Raw genomic sequence first — 16,886 nt, 5'->3', positions numbered from 1 at the left:
TCACTACTGTAATTTTCACTGATGTTTTGTGAGCCTTGTGGTTGTGCACTGCAGCTACGCATGCAGTTCACTTGAGATCCGAAGCATCGAAAGGCGCTTGACTGGAAGGGAGCTGAGCACAGTGCGTGGTGCCTGCTAGGCCTACATTCCGTTCACCCCCTCACTGGGAGCCGTTTGTGCAGCAAGCTGGGTTTTGCTCAGCGGGAACCTGTGCTACCTGTGTGTTGAAATGTGAGAGAATGGGACAAGATTTTATTCTGTGTGAAATAATAACGCAACAGTCCGCTTATGTGACCGCTGTGCACATTTCTCATAGGAGTCTTGGAGGCAATTCAAAAGCACAAAATTAAGCACTTCGACAAGCGCAACTTATGATAACCGTACTCGCCGAGGATTGCGTTTAATTGGTTCATTTCGAAGACTGGCGATGTCCGCACATTGCATGCAAGAATGACTTCCACTTTAAGAATCACTTCACACAAATACCTGCATGTTGCACGTGTCAGCATGATCACGGCCGTAACTTACTTGTCGTAGGAGAGGTCTCGCTTCCTAATTACGTTTTTCTTGGCAAAATCTGTAAGCACACTGCCAGGACATGCCGAGAGCCGGCACGTAGTATGCGCAAACTAGTTTCTCATAGAAAAGCGGGGGCTCGGGCAAGTTTCTCATGGAGCGAACAAGTATTGTATGCACGGACATAAGGCACGTCCTGCAATAGCAGACTACACCAACGAAACATTTATATATTTCATAACACGAAAACAGAAGCTTCTAAACCGCAGTATTTTAAGTGCTATTACTTTTTTGAAAGAATATTGGATGCAAAATGTGTGTCTCTTAACGCAAAAATTATTTTCCACAGTTAGCTACACTTGGCGGCCTTCTCTAGCCATGATCAAATTCGGTTATCGTTTGCTTTTGCAATGTACACTAAGCATATTTTATTACAGGACATACTGATTGCAAAACAATGCTTCCTTGCAACATACAATTTCTGAAAATTTGTATTCCTGCAGTCGTAGTCATGTTTTAGGGCCCAGCCGAGTGCACCTTGCTGTCTTCCCGGCATTCCCTTGCGGATGAAGTGCTCTTTCGTGGCTCCTTCGCAAACTCACATAGACAGTGGCGCCAGCTTTCCCTCTAGGTAATATTTAGAAACTTTATTGCTACAGCAGACCGCACGCAGTGCAATCGTGGAGATTACTGCGAGCGCTGCCGTGGAACTCTGCATGGGCTTGTTATCAGCGCAGCCGGAAAAGAAAAAGAACAATTTTGGCCTGTCGCTGCCTCCTCACAGCACTGTGAATGACCTCATTTTCCACCGAACTGAAAAAATACTTGAAAGCAAATTAAAAAATTGTAGCCTAAGCAGCAGAGCATCAGCGTTCATGGTAAAAATTCATGCACTTGCATTCCCGCCGGATCAAACTTCGACTGCTGCGTAACTGGTTGTTGTGTTTCTTTTAGGGAGTAAGCAGCAGCGCACCTTAGAAGCCCTAGTGGTACGCAGAGAAGCACACTTGCTGTTCCGCACGTTCACCAAGTCGATTCCAAAACCGCGTTATAACCAGTATTTCACTTAAATAGTACAGTTGCACACTGAACCCCACGATAGGCAGACTGGCGCCCGGCAAAAACCGCATTATATCCAATACTGCTCTATAAGTGGTCTCCACTGTATCACAGTTCTTGCATGTATGACATAACCTCAATATTGTGAAATCTGAAATGTGACATCATATCCACATTTTGGCCATTGAAATAATTGGTCCGTTCGATTCGGCCTGCAGGACATGCACCAGTTCATGTCAGTTCAGATAAAGTGCCGTGCTCATGCAGCGCCAGTACAGCAGTGCAGACCTAGCGCGACACTAGCGCCGATTGGAAACAAACGTAAAAGTGCAGATGTCGTGCAGGCCTTCTGCTCTTCCTGCGCTCTTTGGACGTCGGTCGCCGCGCTGCTTCGTGTGTGTTTACTGTGCGGAAGAGAAAAAATGAACTGCGGCTTACTGCCTACTGCCATGCAGGCAGCTATGGACCTTGCGGACTCCGACAGCGACAAAGAGGAATTCAACGACTTGTTCATGATTGCAACGAAGTTAGTGAGGCTACAAAGGAACCGTGTACCGCGGTACTGCGAGGACGTTGTCAGCAAATATTATGGATTCGAGTTCAAGCGTCTTTCCCGTCTTTCACGAAGCAGGTTTGATTCTGTGGTGGGTAGCTTTAAAATATCGCCATTTTTCCCGCACCCAATGGGAGGCCGTCCGCAAATAAACCCAAGGGAAACGTGCCTCAAAGTTCTGAGTTACTTGAGCATGCAATGCAACATGTACTCTCTAGCAGACCGTTTTGATGTTTCTGTGTCATGTGTGCAAAAGTGCATCGAAATAGTCTTGCACTTTTTGAACAACAGTAGGAGTGCCCGTTTTCTGCGCAAACAGGTTGGCCATCTTCACCAGTCACAGGAATAATGAACGTGTTAACGCGATTCACCATCGCGTACATGCCGCCGCCGCCTGCTGCCATGATGCTGTCTGCAGCTGAACTACTGCGCGAAGTCAGCACTGCCAGCCGAGGAAGTGCAGAGTTTAGCTGAACTAGACCTGCATGACGTCTGCACTTGCTTAAAACGAACGGTGATGTGCAGAGGGCGCTAGGCTGCACTCGTGAAACGAATGGCGAAGTGCAGCACGAAGAGAACTAGTTCAGGGAGTGCAGGCGAATCGAACGGACCTAATAGCTAAAATACATGTCAGAAGAAACTGATGTACATAGTCTTTACATATGCAGAATTCTATGCAGTGATACCCCTCAGAAAAGGGCACCTAAAAATCTGGTGCTCCAACTCCTAATGCCACAGGTATAGCAAAAGGCCCCCAATAATTAAGTTCCACAATATTTCAGTTTTTAGACTATTTTTATATACGCAGGTGCAATAAAGCAATGGCTTCCACTTGTTTTGTATTTCCCCATTTAGCCTTCAACACCTGGAAGGAGAAACTGGAAAATGACACCCGCAGCCGCTTCGTATCCAAAAGAAGTGCAAGGGTGTGTCAACCCTCTGGGAAAAAAGTGACCTACCTACAATGCCATCGCTCTGGCCATTTTGTTTCAAGAGGTAATGTACAGCACTAAGTCACTTTGTTACGGTTCAAAAAAGCAACTGTTGTCATCAAAAGAAAATTAACTATAACCGCAGTGTCTGGGGCACTATTAACCAGTACTTACGAAAAACCCGCTAGGAGGAGTAGATTTTAATTACGGAGCAATTATAAACCTGAGCGAAGCCACACAGCTATGCAAAGGAAACCTACACAGCTTTCCCAGAAGCTTCACGGTGGTACAAAAAATTTGTCATTGGCAAAATAATGAACAACTTAAAAAACAGAACAGTAATTGTGTAACGAAGTCAAAAACCCCAAGCTAAAGTAGATTTCAATAAATGAGTAAACTGCAATTCGCATCCACCTGAGTGCAATGTACAGCTACCGAGGAAAGCCATTTACACTTGGAATTGATGAATTTGGCCTTGCACTTCCATCTGCCAGCCATCCTGGTACAGCAACTCCCCTGGACCAATGGTGATCAAGGTACCAAGCCAGACATGCAAACTAATTTTTCCAGCCAAGAAGCTTCTGAGAAAACTGTATGGCTTTCCTTTGCAGCCATAAGGACACTAATAAGTAATTGCACCCCAGCTGAAACATTACTGCGAGCTATGGTGATGGCTGCAGCAATAGAAAATTTGAATTGTTTTAGCTATCATTCAACACACAGTTCAGATGAAGCATCTAGAAAGCTTAATTTTACACTCAGCTTTCCCACATAGTTATATAACAGAATTTAAGTACACGTTTCCCACGTTCCAAAAGCATGAGCTGATAGTACTTAAACCATGCACAAATAGCTAGTAAGGAACCACTGCTCTCACTGGTACATAACTTGGAATTACCATTACCCGAGTTAGAATCACCATAAAACGCACAAGTCTTCTGTTCAATGCAGTCAATGTCGCATAACATAAAGCTATAATTTTAAAGATCACATTCTTCCAGCAAGAGAAATTGAGAAATTCACCAAGACAAACTGATATTAGCAGACCTTCCTTTCATGTTACCCACAAGGAGCTTGGAATAATTTACTCCCTTTAGGCAACAAACTATGCCTCCAGTTTGTCAAAAGCAAGTTAGCATGAATGGATGAGAGCCATTTGTTAGCAAAAAATATAACTGCCCGGTTGTTCTACATAGAGCGGTACTGGCAGACAATGAACAAGACAAAGAAAAGGCACAACTCTGTTGGACTACTGTTTCCAAAGGCACCAATGCACACTTTTTATACTGTGACAAAAAACTAACAAGCAAAAGAAGGCATACTTAAGCATGTGCAAGGTTATCAAACAGAACAACCCAATAACAATGTGCATCACCGCCGTTTTTTCCCTTTTCCATTATTGTCATGCACACAAAAGACAAGGGCAGACAAATTGGGGGGGGGGGGAGGCATAATTTTCTGGGCATGTAACATCTTGTGTGAGTGGTGACAACGATAGGAAAAGAAAAACAATTAGTACCAATTCGATCATTAAATGAACTTCGCATAGGAAGCATAGGAACGCTCGACAATTTTTTAGATAATTTAAGTGGCAGGTGGCGCCATGCATTTTCTGCCTTTACACTTAGCTGCAGCTGGCGTGCCTGGATTCAGCCTTTCCACGTGGCTGCAGCTGCCGTGAAACCGGCAGTTCTCATTCACCAAGGCACCACCAGGCTTCAGAAGAAACACAACGGCTTTTTTGCTAGTGACCTACATAGTGCTACCACATGAAAAGGACAAGGGATTACTTCTCTCCAATTTGTCACCTGCCAACCGTGGCAGGTGGAGGCCTCATCCATAGACAGGACGGCTTTTTTTTTTTGCGAACAAGCATTTAGTGGTGAAGGACTAAAAAGTGTGGAATCACATGCTGTTCTTGCCTTGTTAAATCTTTGGATAACCTCGCACACACAGAGCTCTGCATTCTTTTGTTTGTCAACTTTCTATCCAAGTACAAAGGTGTAGGTCAGTGCCTCTGGAAATGAAGCAGTTAGTTTAGCACAGTTGTGCCTTTTCCTCGTCCTGTCCATCGTCTGCCAGTGTGCTCTTTCTAGAATGACTGTAACCAAATGAACTAGCCGAGCAACATACCTTGCTGCCTGATTAGGTGGACTTGTCTGTGGCACACACGTATAAGCAGCTGTTTAACTCTGCATATGTTTCTTAGGCACAGGACAGCGAATGATGAAGTCGCAAGGAAGTGCGAAATGTGGAAAAGTCTGCTTTGCTGGAATGACTGTGACAGAGGGGAAGACCGGCATAACAGTTGTCTTACAAAGCACGCATCGGGGCCATGACTTCCGCTTGTGCCACTCACTGCTGTCCAACACGGAGAGAGCTGCCATTGCTGGTAAGAGAATAATTACCCTTCTTTCTTCAAAGATAAGCAATGCTATCATTGGGCATCTGGGGTAGCGCAAATCTGAAAAAAAAGGGGGGGGCATCAGAAAGGTCTACAAGTGAAAGGCCCTTTTCGTGTGTATAATGCGAAATTGCAAATGGCAAAAATATACAACTTCCTGTAGCTCTGTAAAGGTATACAATAAAACCTCGTTATAGCGAAGAAGTAATGAACTGTAAAATAGTTCACTATAGCTGAAATTCATCATATAAAATTTCACCAGAAACGTGCAAAACAGTGGTGTAATTTAGTCATTGAAGGGCCAGCAATTTTGGCGAGCCTTACTAGAGAAACGGCGGGACGTTTTCTCTGGTTCTGGTGGTGTTACAAAGGTGCTCCTGGCTTTTTCAAAGGCGACAGAAAACCGCGCGCCAATTAGGTTGGCTTCCCCGCACAGCACCGCAAACGAAGGGTTAAGCACTGGCTACGATGGCTTCCCCGCATCACAGCCCTGCTGCGTGGAAAGCGGTACGTCAGAACAAAAGCTCTTGCTGTTTTCACCACCTCTGCGACAGGCGACATAAGGGCAGGATTGTTACTGCAAGCTTACAGGCACGTGCGCTGCTGCTTCGATGGCACTGCCGGAGGATGCCAGAGGCGTAAACGCATGCTCACTGCAGGACTGCAACCTCGCGCCCCGTTGCAGGCGAGTGTGAGATAAAAGTGCGAACCTTGGCACGAACGCTTGCCGCATCAGCACCAGTCGCTTGTGCAGTGCGACGAAACTTGCTACCTGCCATCCGAACGGGCATAGTTTGGCGCTGGGGAGTTCACTATATCCGTTTAATGGCCAACTGCATTCGATTTATATAAAGTAGAAACCGCATGTATCTGTCAAAAATATGAGAGGAAGCAACGGGACGCACTGGTGCCGCTGTGGGTCAGTCACACAAGATGCCTGGCACATCCACGCCGCTCAGTGTGGGAACCATCAAAACGCCTAGTCACTCTGCTTCCCCTCTCTCTCTTGTTGCCTTTGCGTTCTCCTAATTTGTTTTGTGAAGAACAAGATCAGTCTGCTCAGAATCTCTACACTGTCAGCACATCTCTTTATCCTGCAGCAAGGGTGAAGCAGAGCTATATGGGGCATCGAGGGGGTGCACTCCTGACCTGTTTTGTTGATGCATGAGTTGAGGGGGCAAGGAGGAGCACCATTATTAATCACCGATAACTTGGGTGTTAATGAAGCTAGCTTAATCATTTTTATGGACCTCTGATGAGTGCTGGGATACCGATCGGTCGCACGCTTTTAACCTGAGTATATACCATTTCTTGGTCCCTTGAAATGCTGCCGAGAACAGCCACAGCCGTTCCAGAGGCACGACTCGCCATGGTCGAGACCGGGAGCAGTTTACGATGAGGCATCTGAAGTACATGGCCAATGCAGTGATGGCGTGTTGGGACTCTGTACTTCTCTTCATATCAGCCTTCTCTGATAGTCTTTTGCATAGCTCTCTTGAAACAGAAAGGGCACGTGCAAGCCATTTGTTAATGTAATTCTGAAACTTCAACTTATGTTTCCATACACCGTAGCGTCATTCCTCAAATTGCGCTCCTGTTTGTTTTCTTTTCTTTTATGCACTAACTCAACCCTCATGTTACAATTGCATGTTTTTTTTCCCCCCATTTTGCAGCCACTAAAGTGACCCTCATGTTAGAATTCTGGTCTCATTACATTTTAGTAAATAGCTAAATGAAGCAGTTCTCCTAACTTTTTTAATACATTGTCATCATTTCCTTCATTCTTGCAAGCCAAACTCAGAGAAGGAGTCACACTGGACCGTGTTCTCGATGGTGTGAGAGACCAAATGGATGGATCGCTCAACAGGATTCATCTGTTAACAAGGCAGGATTTATATAATATAATGAGGGACAACAACATCGGCCACCCCGAGCGCCTTCATGCGGACGATTACACCAGTGTTTGTATGTGGGTGGACAACATGAAAAAAGAAGAGGACAATCCCGTCATCTTTTTTAAACATCAAAATGTTGATGACCTACCCGATGCCTTGGACAGGCAAGAAAGTGACCTCCTGAACACGCCAGACTTTATGATGGTACTTATGACGGAACCACAGCAGCAGCTCCTGAGAACCATTGGGCCGGACCGTGTCTGTATAGACGGGACACACGGGACAACAGGTAAGCACTAGAAATTCTTTGCAAGTATGAGTACAGAGCAAAAGACACTGTCTACATATGCAGTTGGAATATGGGCTAAAAAGAGGAGACTGCGCGTAATATTGTAGACTGTTTAAAAATTAAAAATACATAAAAATGGACAAGTGACCACTGGGAAAAAAATGAAATTAAAAATTACAAAGAGTTTGTCCAACAAATCAGAGTTCATTTTGTAACAATGGGATTCAATATGTATGTGAATTCAATGTATAATGATGAAATAATTTTATAAGTAAATTTATAGAAACATTGTGCTCCCACACAAGAAGTTTGCCCGAAAATGTGTATTTCAGCAGGACAAGTCGCCTGAGCACTCCTCTTGTTAAAATTTGTTCCAAGAGAATGGCAGACTTTGTGGAGTAGCTGTGCAATCACACGGCCTCATCCAATAGAACCTCTCCGGCAAGAGTTGGCGAGCCCTCTGAAAAACACAGCGGCCACTGCCAGAGTACAGAAACAGTCTACACACATACAATTTTCTGGACTCCATGCTTTTGCACTGTCAAGCAGTGGCTGAAGCAAAGGGCTCCCCTACGAAATGTTAACTGTATCAAGTTTTTGTGAAAAGCCATTCTTGTGATCACTGGCCCTGCAGGCCCACACATTTTCGACAAAAGCTGCAGACAACCGTCGTCGGTGGTCCAGATTAATGAAGCTATATAATGGAGTTGAGTTCGCACATGCCATGAGATACAGCAACGCTTTGGAGCTGAGGACAGTGGGAAATTAAAATGTGCTGAGAGAAACGTTGCAACTTCTGTCTTTTACATGTATGAACGCGATACCGCTAAACCTCCCGTTAGGTGGAAAACTCGGCATAATCATGACTGAAAAATCCTGACTGGTCAAGAGGGCAGTGATGCAAAAAAGCAGTTTGGCTGAAAAGAAATAAGATGGTCAAGTGGATCAAACCGCTGTCCTCGAGGTCTGGAGCCGAGCAAACTACCTCTAGAAAAGTTTGTTCAGGTGATAAACGAAGGCCTTCTATGAGCATCTCACAACAGTAGGCGAACTGGTTTGGTTTGGTGTATTGTGTTTAACGTCCCAAAGCAACTCAGGCTATGAGGGATGCCGCAGTGAAGGGCTCCGGAAATTACGACCACCTGGCGTTCTTCAACGTGCACTGACATCGCACAGCACACTAGCCTCTAGAATTTCGCCTCCATGAAAATTCAACCGCCACAGCCGGGTTTGACCCCCACATCTTTCGGGTCAGCAGCCGAGCGCCCTACCCAATGAGCCACCACGGTGGCATACAGTAGGTGGATTACAGTGCACGAATACTTAATTAGGGTCACTAATTAGAGTAAACAATCAATATGGATGATCTGTAATAAAGCAGTGTTATGGTAACAAGGTGCCCCATGGGACCACAAGGGACCGTAGGGGTTGTTTTAACGTTATTGCATCATGCTCTTAGGTTGAACTTAAATATTTGTATTCGAGATTTTCTGCTGCACACCACAGTGGAAGAAATCACTAGGAACAGGAAACCAATAGGAAGTGCTTGTGTGAATGCAGCTATACTTGGTGATGAATGAAAAGTGGCAATTGTCTTTTGAGTGTAATTTAGATTGAGCGCAATTTAGAATGTGACTGCTACATGGCCTTTTGCAAGGATCCTACAGGTGGTGCACAGTGCATGTATGTTCTGTAAAAACCGTCAAAACAATAATGACACTGGTATGGTTACCCCTGCTCTGAAAGGAAAAAGTACAGTAAAAACTCGCTGATAAGTTTTTTTTAATTGCAAGAAGAAACTTATTATCCAGGAAACCATATGAGCCAAACTGCCTGATTTTATTAACTGTTGAATGAGATAAGAAGACATTTTTGGACAATTTCACTTTTTAAAAATGTCGATGGGTATTTCTTGGCACAAGAGCTGAACAGATCCTATCCCAGTGCTCGCTGAATTCAGTCGGCATTCGCACTGTCTTTAGGGCAGAAGGAAATTTTTAACACATCCGGTTCGTCGATGGCAGTGACGAAAGTAACCAAAATCTCTTCCTTGCCATTTTCGGATTCTTCGCTCCTTTGCTCCCAAGTACTGTGGGAAAGACACAGCGGTAGCTGATTGTAGCAGTGTTTCTGCATTTTAAGCTTCGTTTCCCTGACACGGCCCATTCGTATATAAGTGCATCGCTGTTGTTCGTAGAAACTTCGCCTCCTTTCACTTTTGACCACATTTGACCACAATCTGTCGAAATTTTTAAATGTAGTAGCCAGAAAATTGCGTTTTCCGGCAACATATTAACCGGGAAAAATATAGTGTAAGATCCAAGGGGCCATTTTTAATGTTTATTTATTTATGCATATACCTACATTGCCCATGCGGCATTATTGTAGGGGGATTATAAACATAGCAATATACAGAAGTCAAGGACAAAAAGGAAGAATACCAACCACAACAAGAACAAATAATACAAAATAGTGTAACTAATATAACGAAACTCATTGAAAACATGCCTCAAGCAGAGCTCAGGAAAACACTGTAGAAGGAACATTGACAATTCTTTCAGGCCGACGATGGCATTTGTTTACCGTGAAAGGAAAAAAATGAATGGGTAAAATTCACATGGGCAATGTTTGCGATTTCAAGCGTAACAACCGGGAAATCGCATGAACTGGGAACGCATCAACGTTTCACAGTATTTCATCGCTACTCTATTCCACAGGCTATGACTTCCAGCTGGTCACCCTGCTGTGCGTCGACGAATTCGGGGCAGGATTCCCAGTCGCTTTTTGCATAACAAACCGCATCGACCAAAAGGCGATGAAGACCTTCTTCGCCGCCATCAAGCACAAGATTGGAGGACTAAAAGCTCGTGTATTCATGAGCGACGATGCACCTGCATTCTACAACGCCTGGACAGCTGTCATGGGCGACGCAGAGCTACGCTTGCTATGTGCCTGGCACATTGACAAAAACTGGAGAGAGGCGATAAAAAAGCACGTCAAAGGAAGTGAACTGCAAGCTTTCACTTATAAGGTATGACTTACAAATCTGCAAGCTCAGACTAATAAGGAGCACTAGTGTCAAATGCAAACGTTTCGCAACAGCATCAACTTAAATACAAAACGAGCACCTTGTGATTAGAGAAATAGCCTGCAGCTGGCAACATATGAGCCAGTTATGACATTACAAAAATGGGCAGCAACTAGTGATACGCGCTCTGGCTAAGGAAACCCTGAAACAGGCAAGAGTAAGGTAAAGCTATGGTAGTAGCCCGTCAGGGAATATTAAATTCATGAACAGCAGGAGTCAAACTGCCCACAAGAAGAGCTCATAGTGCTGCAGAATTCGTGGCAGCAATCATATTGTGTGTTCTGGTAACATATTTGATCTTCTTTACTTTTGAGAAGCCTGACTCTTCATGCCATGCCTAAACAATGCAGTGCTTCTTCGCTATTATGTGATCCATTGGTCATATGAAGTGACCCACCAAGTCAAGTAACCAGTCAGTCGTGTCATAAATCCTAGGGGTCCTATAGCAAGTACAAAGCATTGCACTGCAGTGTCACACTGCAGAGGGTGAGGAATGTGGTGGCTACAAGGCTGAACAGCAGGAAGGAGCACGATCTGTGGTGCCAGGCAGTGATGGTGAAGAGAAATAGGGGAGCACCATGGAGGGTTTTCAATTATAATGGAGCAAAGTGGGAGTGGATAAAGCACGGCAGCACAAAAAAGCAACAGGGTAGTGCATAGGCAGTGCAATGTGGAAAGGGGGAGTACTATAGACAATGCAGAGTGGAAAGGTACTAACAGCAAAGAAAAGGCCAGCAATATGGCATGGCTTGGTGGTTGGGCAGCTTGAATAAGAAATGCAGCAAGCAAAACAAATTGGATGCAGATGTAAATAAACTACAGTTGACACATAGACAACACATGATGTAAACAATATCAGTTCAATGAGGCAATGTATCCACAGCACAATGTAAAATCTTGGGTAGGTTTCTGTAATGTGCAGCATAATGCACCAGCTAGCGAATATTACGTAAATTTCAAGATGCAGAAACTTGCGTTACACATCAAGGAATGCAGACAAACCTGACTGCAATGAAGAGGTAAAACATCGCAATATAGTTCAGTGCAGACAAAACTTGTAACTTAAAATGTGATCAAATCCTCATGCAGGAGAAGCACAATTTAGTCAGTGAAAGGATGATAACAGGGAGGGACCTTTTCGAGATATTTCAGCGTTGTTTCAAAGCCACTCGTGGATACTTTGGAGCATGCAGAAATGCAGAAACCAGAGCACCACATGTCATTAGGTTTGCTTCCCTGCACAGCACTACCAGCACACGATGGCACCAAATGAAGCAGCAGTCAGGCTGGCAGTGTTGCGTGAAAAACGAGTTGCCAGAATCTATTGCCATTTGCACCATCGTCGTGACAGTCGATGAGAGAATAGAACGGCTACTGGAAGGCTGCAACCGACCGTGCCACTGGTTGCAAACAGCACCATCGACAGGTGCGAGAGGCATAAACGCACGCAGACAGCCTGGTTATCAGTTGTCCACACCACTACATCTTCAGTGGCATTATCAGCAAACGTGAGATAAGGCACGAACCATGGCACAAATGCTTGCCGCACCACGAGCAGTCACTTGTGCAATAAGGCAAAGACTGCCATCTGCCATCTGAGTGGGCAGTTCGGATCTAGGCAGTTCGACATATCTGTTTTTGTGACCAAATACGGTGAATGTATAAAGTTTGAATTACATGTGTTTGTCCAAATATTTCAGAAGAGTTTGATACAGCCAATAATGCGTAATATCCATGTTCATTACATCAGGGTTTGACTGTATTGGGCTATCTGCCTACTCTTGTGAATTCTGAAATGCCAGTACAATTGGGTCCATTTGTAGAAAACTTCTCTTAGTACAAACAAAGGAGGAGGAGAGGAGGAGGAGAACTACAATCTAACAGGAGAGGTCTGCCTGGTCGTCGGCCTGGCATGCTACTCCAGGTGAGGGTGAAAGAAGAGAAGAGTAGAGAAGAGGATGGTGAAAAGGGAGAGAGAAAAAGAAAGGGTGAATGTACGAACAAAGGTGACATGACCATCACAATGAACGTTCGTACCATGGCGCCAAATCTCAGAGCACATATCGGCGAATGAAAAACCCAGTTACAGCAAACACAGAACCGGCAACAACCCACATGCCAGGGCACGCTTCCATGAAAGACGTCAATACCGTTTTCACTTTTAAAGTGAACGCCATGAAAAGGGAAAAAAAGACCAGAGAAAAAATTCTGCCCCTGGCGTGCAACATCACCATGGTTTCTGCATGCTGAGAGGCCACGGTGAAGCTTGCCCACTCCAGGAACAAATCTTGTGGCAGAGAAGAGGAATGGGACACTCATACCTTGCTAACCTTTCTCCCCTTCAAAATCTTTCTGTGGAGGGTGACAAAGCGCAATCTTATCACACCTGAACAAAACTACCAAAAAGATTCAATCTCACCCTAGGCATGTTCATCAGTAAAGCCAGTTGTCACCTGGGACACATATCTTTATCACAGATTCCATAGAAGCCAGATTAAACGCAACAAGATGGAAAAGCGCAATCATATAGCCTGTAAAATTTTCACGTTTCATGCTTGTATAGCTCTTGGCCAAAAGCAGATAGGCAGCTGTGCCTGAGCTGTTAGTGCTAGGAGCGTCCCAAAAAGACCCTTTCACGTCCACTGCTATCATGCTAAGCTCACCAAGTGCCGCTTGACTTCATTTCACCCAAAAATGAACTCTTACTAAGATTAAACCTCGGCCGACATTGAATGTTTTCTGTGTGCAAAAACCTGCTGCCACTGCACCTGCACACAGTGCAGCTGTGATCTCTTGTGAAAGGCTCGTCACGGGTTAGTGTGACAGCATCCCAACACAATCCAAGCGCAGTAGACGCAGTGATGACAGGATGATGTTTTCTAACCCAAGTCAAGATGGGGCAATCTAGTGAAAATGTGTCAGTGTCAGGCCAGGACAGCCCACAGCCATGCATTTTAACGTGCCATCATTTAGGGTACATTTTGGAGACAGGGCACGGGTAATAAGATAACAAAGGGTGCTTCCCCATGTTTTCTTTTAATCCGTTTTAGCTTTCATAGGATTGGAAAGTTCCCACTGGTGCCCCCAAGCTATCTCCTGTTCTGGTTTTCTTTTCATAATTCTGGCCATGGTGGGCCGACCATTTTTGTTTTCACTATCTTCTGGGTATCGGCAATTTGAAAAGCACTGCTTGCCTGCACTATAGTTTGAAGGGGAACAAAAACGGTTGCCCCTAAAGTTATTCTTATTAGTTTCCAATGGCTTTTACTGCTCCTTTAGCCAAAACGTTAAAGCACTCAGACATATCATATTTTGAATAGACTTCCTGAGCATAAAGATGAACTGTGTTCACACTGGATACCTAACCAATCAGAAAGGCAGCACGCAATCTAGCTGTTGCATCATTTACCCTGCTAGAAGTCGCCGCTATGATTTGGCACCATTGGTCAGAAACAATACTTTCTTGAACAGATCAAAACATTAAATACAGTAATACTTCGTTGACACATTTTCTTAAAAAGTTGCGCAGGAAAACGTGTGATCCAAACTGCCTAATTTCGAGAAATGTAGCCGTTGAATGAGGCACAAAGACATTCATTGATAAATGTACTTCATAAAAATATCGATTAACATTTTGTGGCACAACATCTGAACAGAACCATCTCCAGTGCTCGCAGAATTCAGTCCGCATTTGCGCTGTCTAAAGCGTAGAAGGAACTTCGTAACGGTTACAGTCTGACGACAGCAATGACGAAAGTAAGCAAAATCTCTTCCTCGTAATTCTCGGATGCTTTGCCCCTTTGCACTTAATTACTGCGGGGAAGCCATCATGGTGGCTGACTTTCGAAGGGTTTTCTGCTTTTTAAGCTGCATTCTCCACACCTGGCCCGCTCATATGTCACTTTAGTTCAGAGATGCTTCGGCCCCTTACCCTTATGCACCGTGAAGAAACCTCGGCGTTTCTCCTATACACGTCACATCCCTGCAAAAAGGGCTCTCTCGAATGCTAGCGCGCAGTTTTCATTTTTGGCGTTAGTGGCAGTGCTTCACCTTCTCACACTTGTGCACTGTAGAGAAGCCACTATGGCAGATGACTGGCATTGCATTTCAGCAGCTGATGTCGTGTGCCCTCACATTCGGCCAACTTGTATGTTTGTAAATGTGCAGTGTTCAATACGCATATTATACAACCATAATTTGTCGAAATTTTAAATTTAGTAGCCGGGAAATTGTGTTATCCGGGAACATATTAACGAGGAGAAATATGGTGCAACTCTACTCGACATTTCGTACAAAGCAGGAAATTTTATGGACCGGGAACGCATCAACGAGGTTTTACTGCATTGCGACTTCCACAATTTCCTTGGGCCTTCAGGCATTATAGTGTCCTTACAATGCGTACAAACAATTAAACTCGCATGCTTGATATATGTTGAAGGGCCCTTTAAAGAAAGAGGTGAGAAACCCAATGCAACTTGCACTGCCGTGTCTTGCCACTCTAGTCAAACACATGCAAAGCAGCAGGAGCTTCTGTGCTGCTTCTTGCAAAAAAACATGAAGCACGTCATTACTTTGCTTTTCCTTTCTCTTGCACCCACATTTTCCAGGCATTACGGACAGTGATGCAAGCAGCAACGGAGGACGAATTCAGAACGCTCCTGGATGCTTTCATGGCATGGTGTGAAGAAGAAGGAGACACGAACAATGGCCTTGGAAGATTCAAAGAGTACTTCAAGGGGCACTATGGACAGCGTCCAGAAGTCTGGGCTTCATGCTTTCGGAAAGCGGCCGGGATCAACACCAACATGAGGCTTGAGGCACTCCACAGAGTCCTAAAATATGTGTACCTCGACGGGAAACAGAATAGGAGGATTGATAATTTGGTTTCCATACTCATCAAGTTGACTCGGGACAAAATTTTTGACCGTCTCATAAAGCTTGCACGCAACAAGGACGGCAAATTTCAAAAAGAAACAAGAGACCGGCACAAAATTGGACAATTAATCCCTTCAGCACATGTGGCAAGTTCCGGCATCCAACAGTGGCTGGTACAGTCACAGGCCACCCCAACCACAAGCTATGTGGTTACTGCATTGCACAGCGGCACCTGCAATGAGCAGTGTGCATTCACATGCCCGACATGCCACATCTGTGTGCACAATGTCACGTGCTCTTGCCCAGACAACACGATGCGAAGAAATTTGTGCAAACACATGCACGCAGTGTTCAAAGGAGGTGCAGAAGACGGCGCCAGGAACACACCATCGCCAAATGAGGTATGTCCAGACAGTGCACAAAAACTCTGCAGTAGACAAAAAGAAAGGCAAACCTTCCAAAAAATCATCCCTAACGTAATGCTACATGCAGAATGCATGCCGACCTTTATTCCTTGTAAGATGAACAACGTTGTTGCTGTAGCATACGCAATATGAATGTTTGTCATTTAGGCTGGCCCCTAAAAGAAGTGACTTCCCAGGATAAGTTGTTGCCTAATTTCATGTTGGTACGAGACAAATCCATGTTCAGAGAAGACAAAGTGTACAAGAAAATAATTACCATAATACAAATGCTAGTGGAAAGCAGTTATATTTTCTTGAGTTCGAAAAACATGATATTCTGTCGTAACAACAAACTTTTCTTGCTCTACGTGTTCCGCAATTAAACGCCCGCCACAAAATGCACCTCAGAGCTAAACTGGTGAATTGTTAGAGTTCAAATTTTGCGCAGAAGTGGTATTTGGTCGGCAGAATTGCTTTATACTGCATTTTTTTGGGGTACTTGGCTGAATCAATAAGAAAACGTCAGGTATTCGCATCATCTGCGGTGACGATGAAACAAATCGGGCCATTTTCGCACAGACTGCACCGGTGGCACCGTTTCCTTTGTCAGACGTGGAGATTCACCAAAGGAGGCAGGGGAGTGTTTTACGGGAGGTCTGAGGATGCTGTACCGCGAAAGTCTTCAAGCTCAGTGCAGTTTTGGGCAAACTAAGTTTTTTTGTGGTCATCGATAAAGCAGTTGCTGAAGAGTCTTCAAACTTCCCGCAAAGGACACCGTCCTTCACGTAATCTTCACGGCTGACCAACGAGATGGCGCCACGGGTGCAATTGCTGACAGAGCAGCCAGTTTCGTTTCGTCTTCACCACAGGG

At 44.7% G+C, this 16,886-nt stretch overlaps 2 protein-coding genes and 1 long non-coding RNA gene across 16 annotated transcripts in view; 1 reads left to right on the top strand and 2 right to left on the bottom strand.

Annotated features, from left to right (window-relative positions):
* Positions 1–16,886, bottom strand: part of LOC144104246 (uncharacterized) — a 48,291-nt gene that overhangs the window by 12,096 nt on the left and 19,309 nt on the right. For 6 of the 14 annotated variants that reach the window (XR_013308476.1, XM_077637132.1, XM_077637143.1 and 3 more), the window contains exons 4-5: positions 7,508–7,619; positions 5,469–5,524 (exon numbers count right to left, since the gene is read on the bottom strand). Coding sequence is in view for 13 of the 14 variants with exons in the window: in XM_077637132.1 (XP_077493258.1) it covers positions 5,469–5,524; positions 7,508–7,619 (168 nt within the window). In the remaining variant the exon portion in view is untranslated. Of the gene's footprint in view, positions 1–5,377; positions 5,525–7,507; positions 7,620–16,886 lie in introns of all 14 variants that reach the window. The other 8 variants (XM_077637134.1, XM_077637135.1, XM_077637131.1 and 5 more) reach the window with 2 other exon arrangements.
* On the bottom strand, positions 2,905–5,314 carry LOC144104249 (uncharacterized). Its single transcript, XR_013308478.1, has 2 exons — positions 5,194–5,314; positions 2,905–2,993 (listed from the first exon to the last, which is right to left on the bottom strand). It is a non-coding gene; the product is annotated as an uncharacterized LOC144104249 (long non-coding RNA).
* On the top strand, positions 7,634–16,404 carry LOC144104245 (uncharacterized). Its single transcript, XM_077637130.1, has 2 exons — positions 7,634–10,679; positions 15,344–16,404. Exons 1-2 carry the CDS (start codon positions 10,464–10,466, stop codon positions 16,166–16,168), a joined length of 1,041 nt encoding a protein of 346 aa, XP_077493256.1. The 5' UTR covers positions 7,634–10,463; the 3' UTR covers positions 16,169–16,404.

Source organism: Amblyomma americanum, chromosome 9, assembly GCF_052857255.1.
Source record: "Amblyomma americanum isolate KBUSLIRL-KWMA chromosome 9, ASM5285725v1, whole genome shotgun sequence".
Taxonomy (NCBI): Eukaryota; Metazoa; Arthropoda; class Arachnida; order Ixodida; family Ixodidae; genus Amblyomma; species Amblyomma americanum.
The sequence above is the reverse complement of the archived record's forward strand: the minus strand, read 5'-3'. Positions and strand labels throughout refer to the sequence as shown.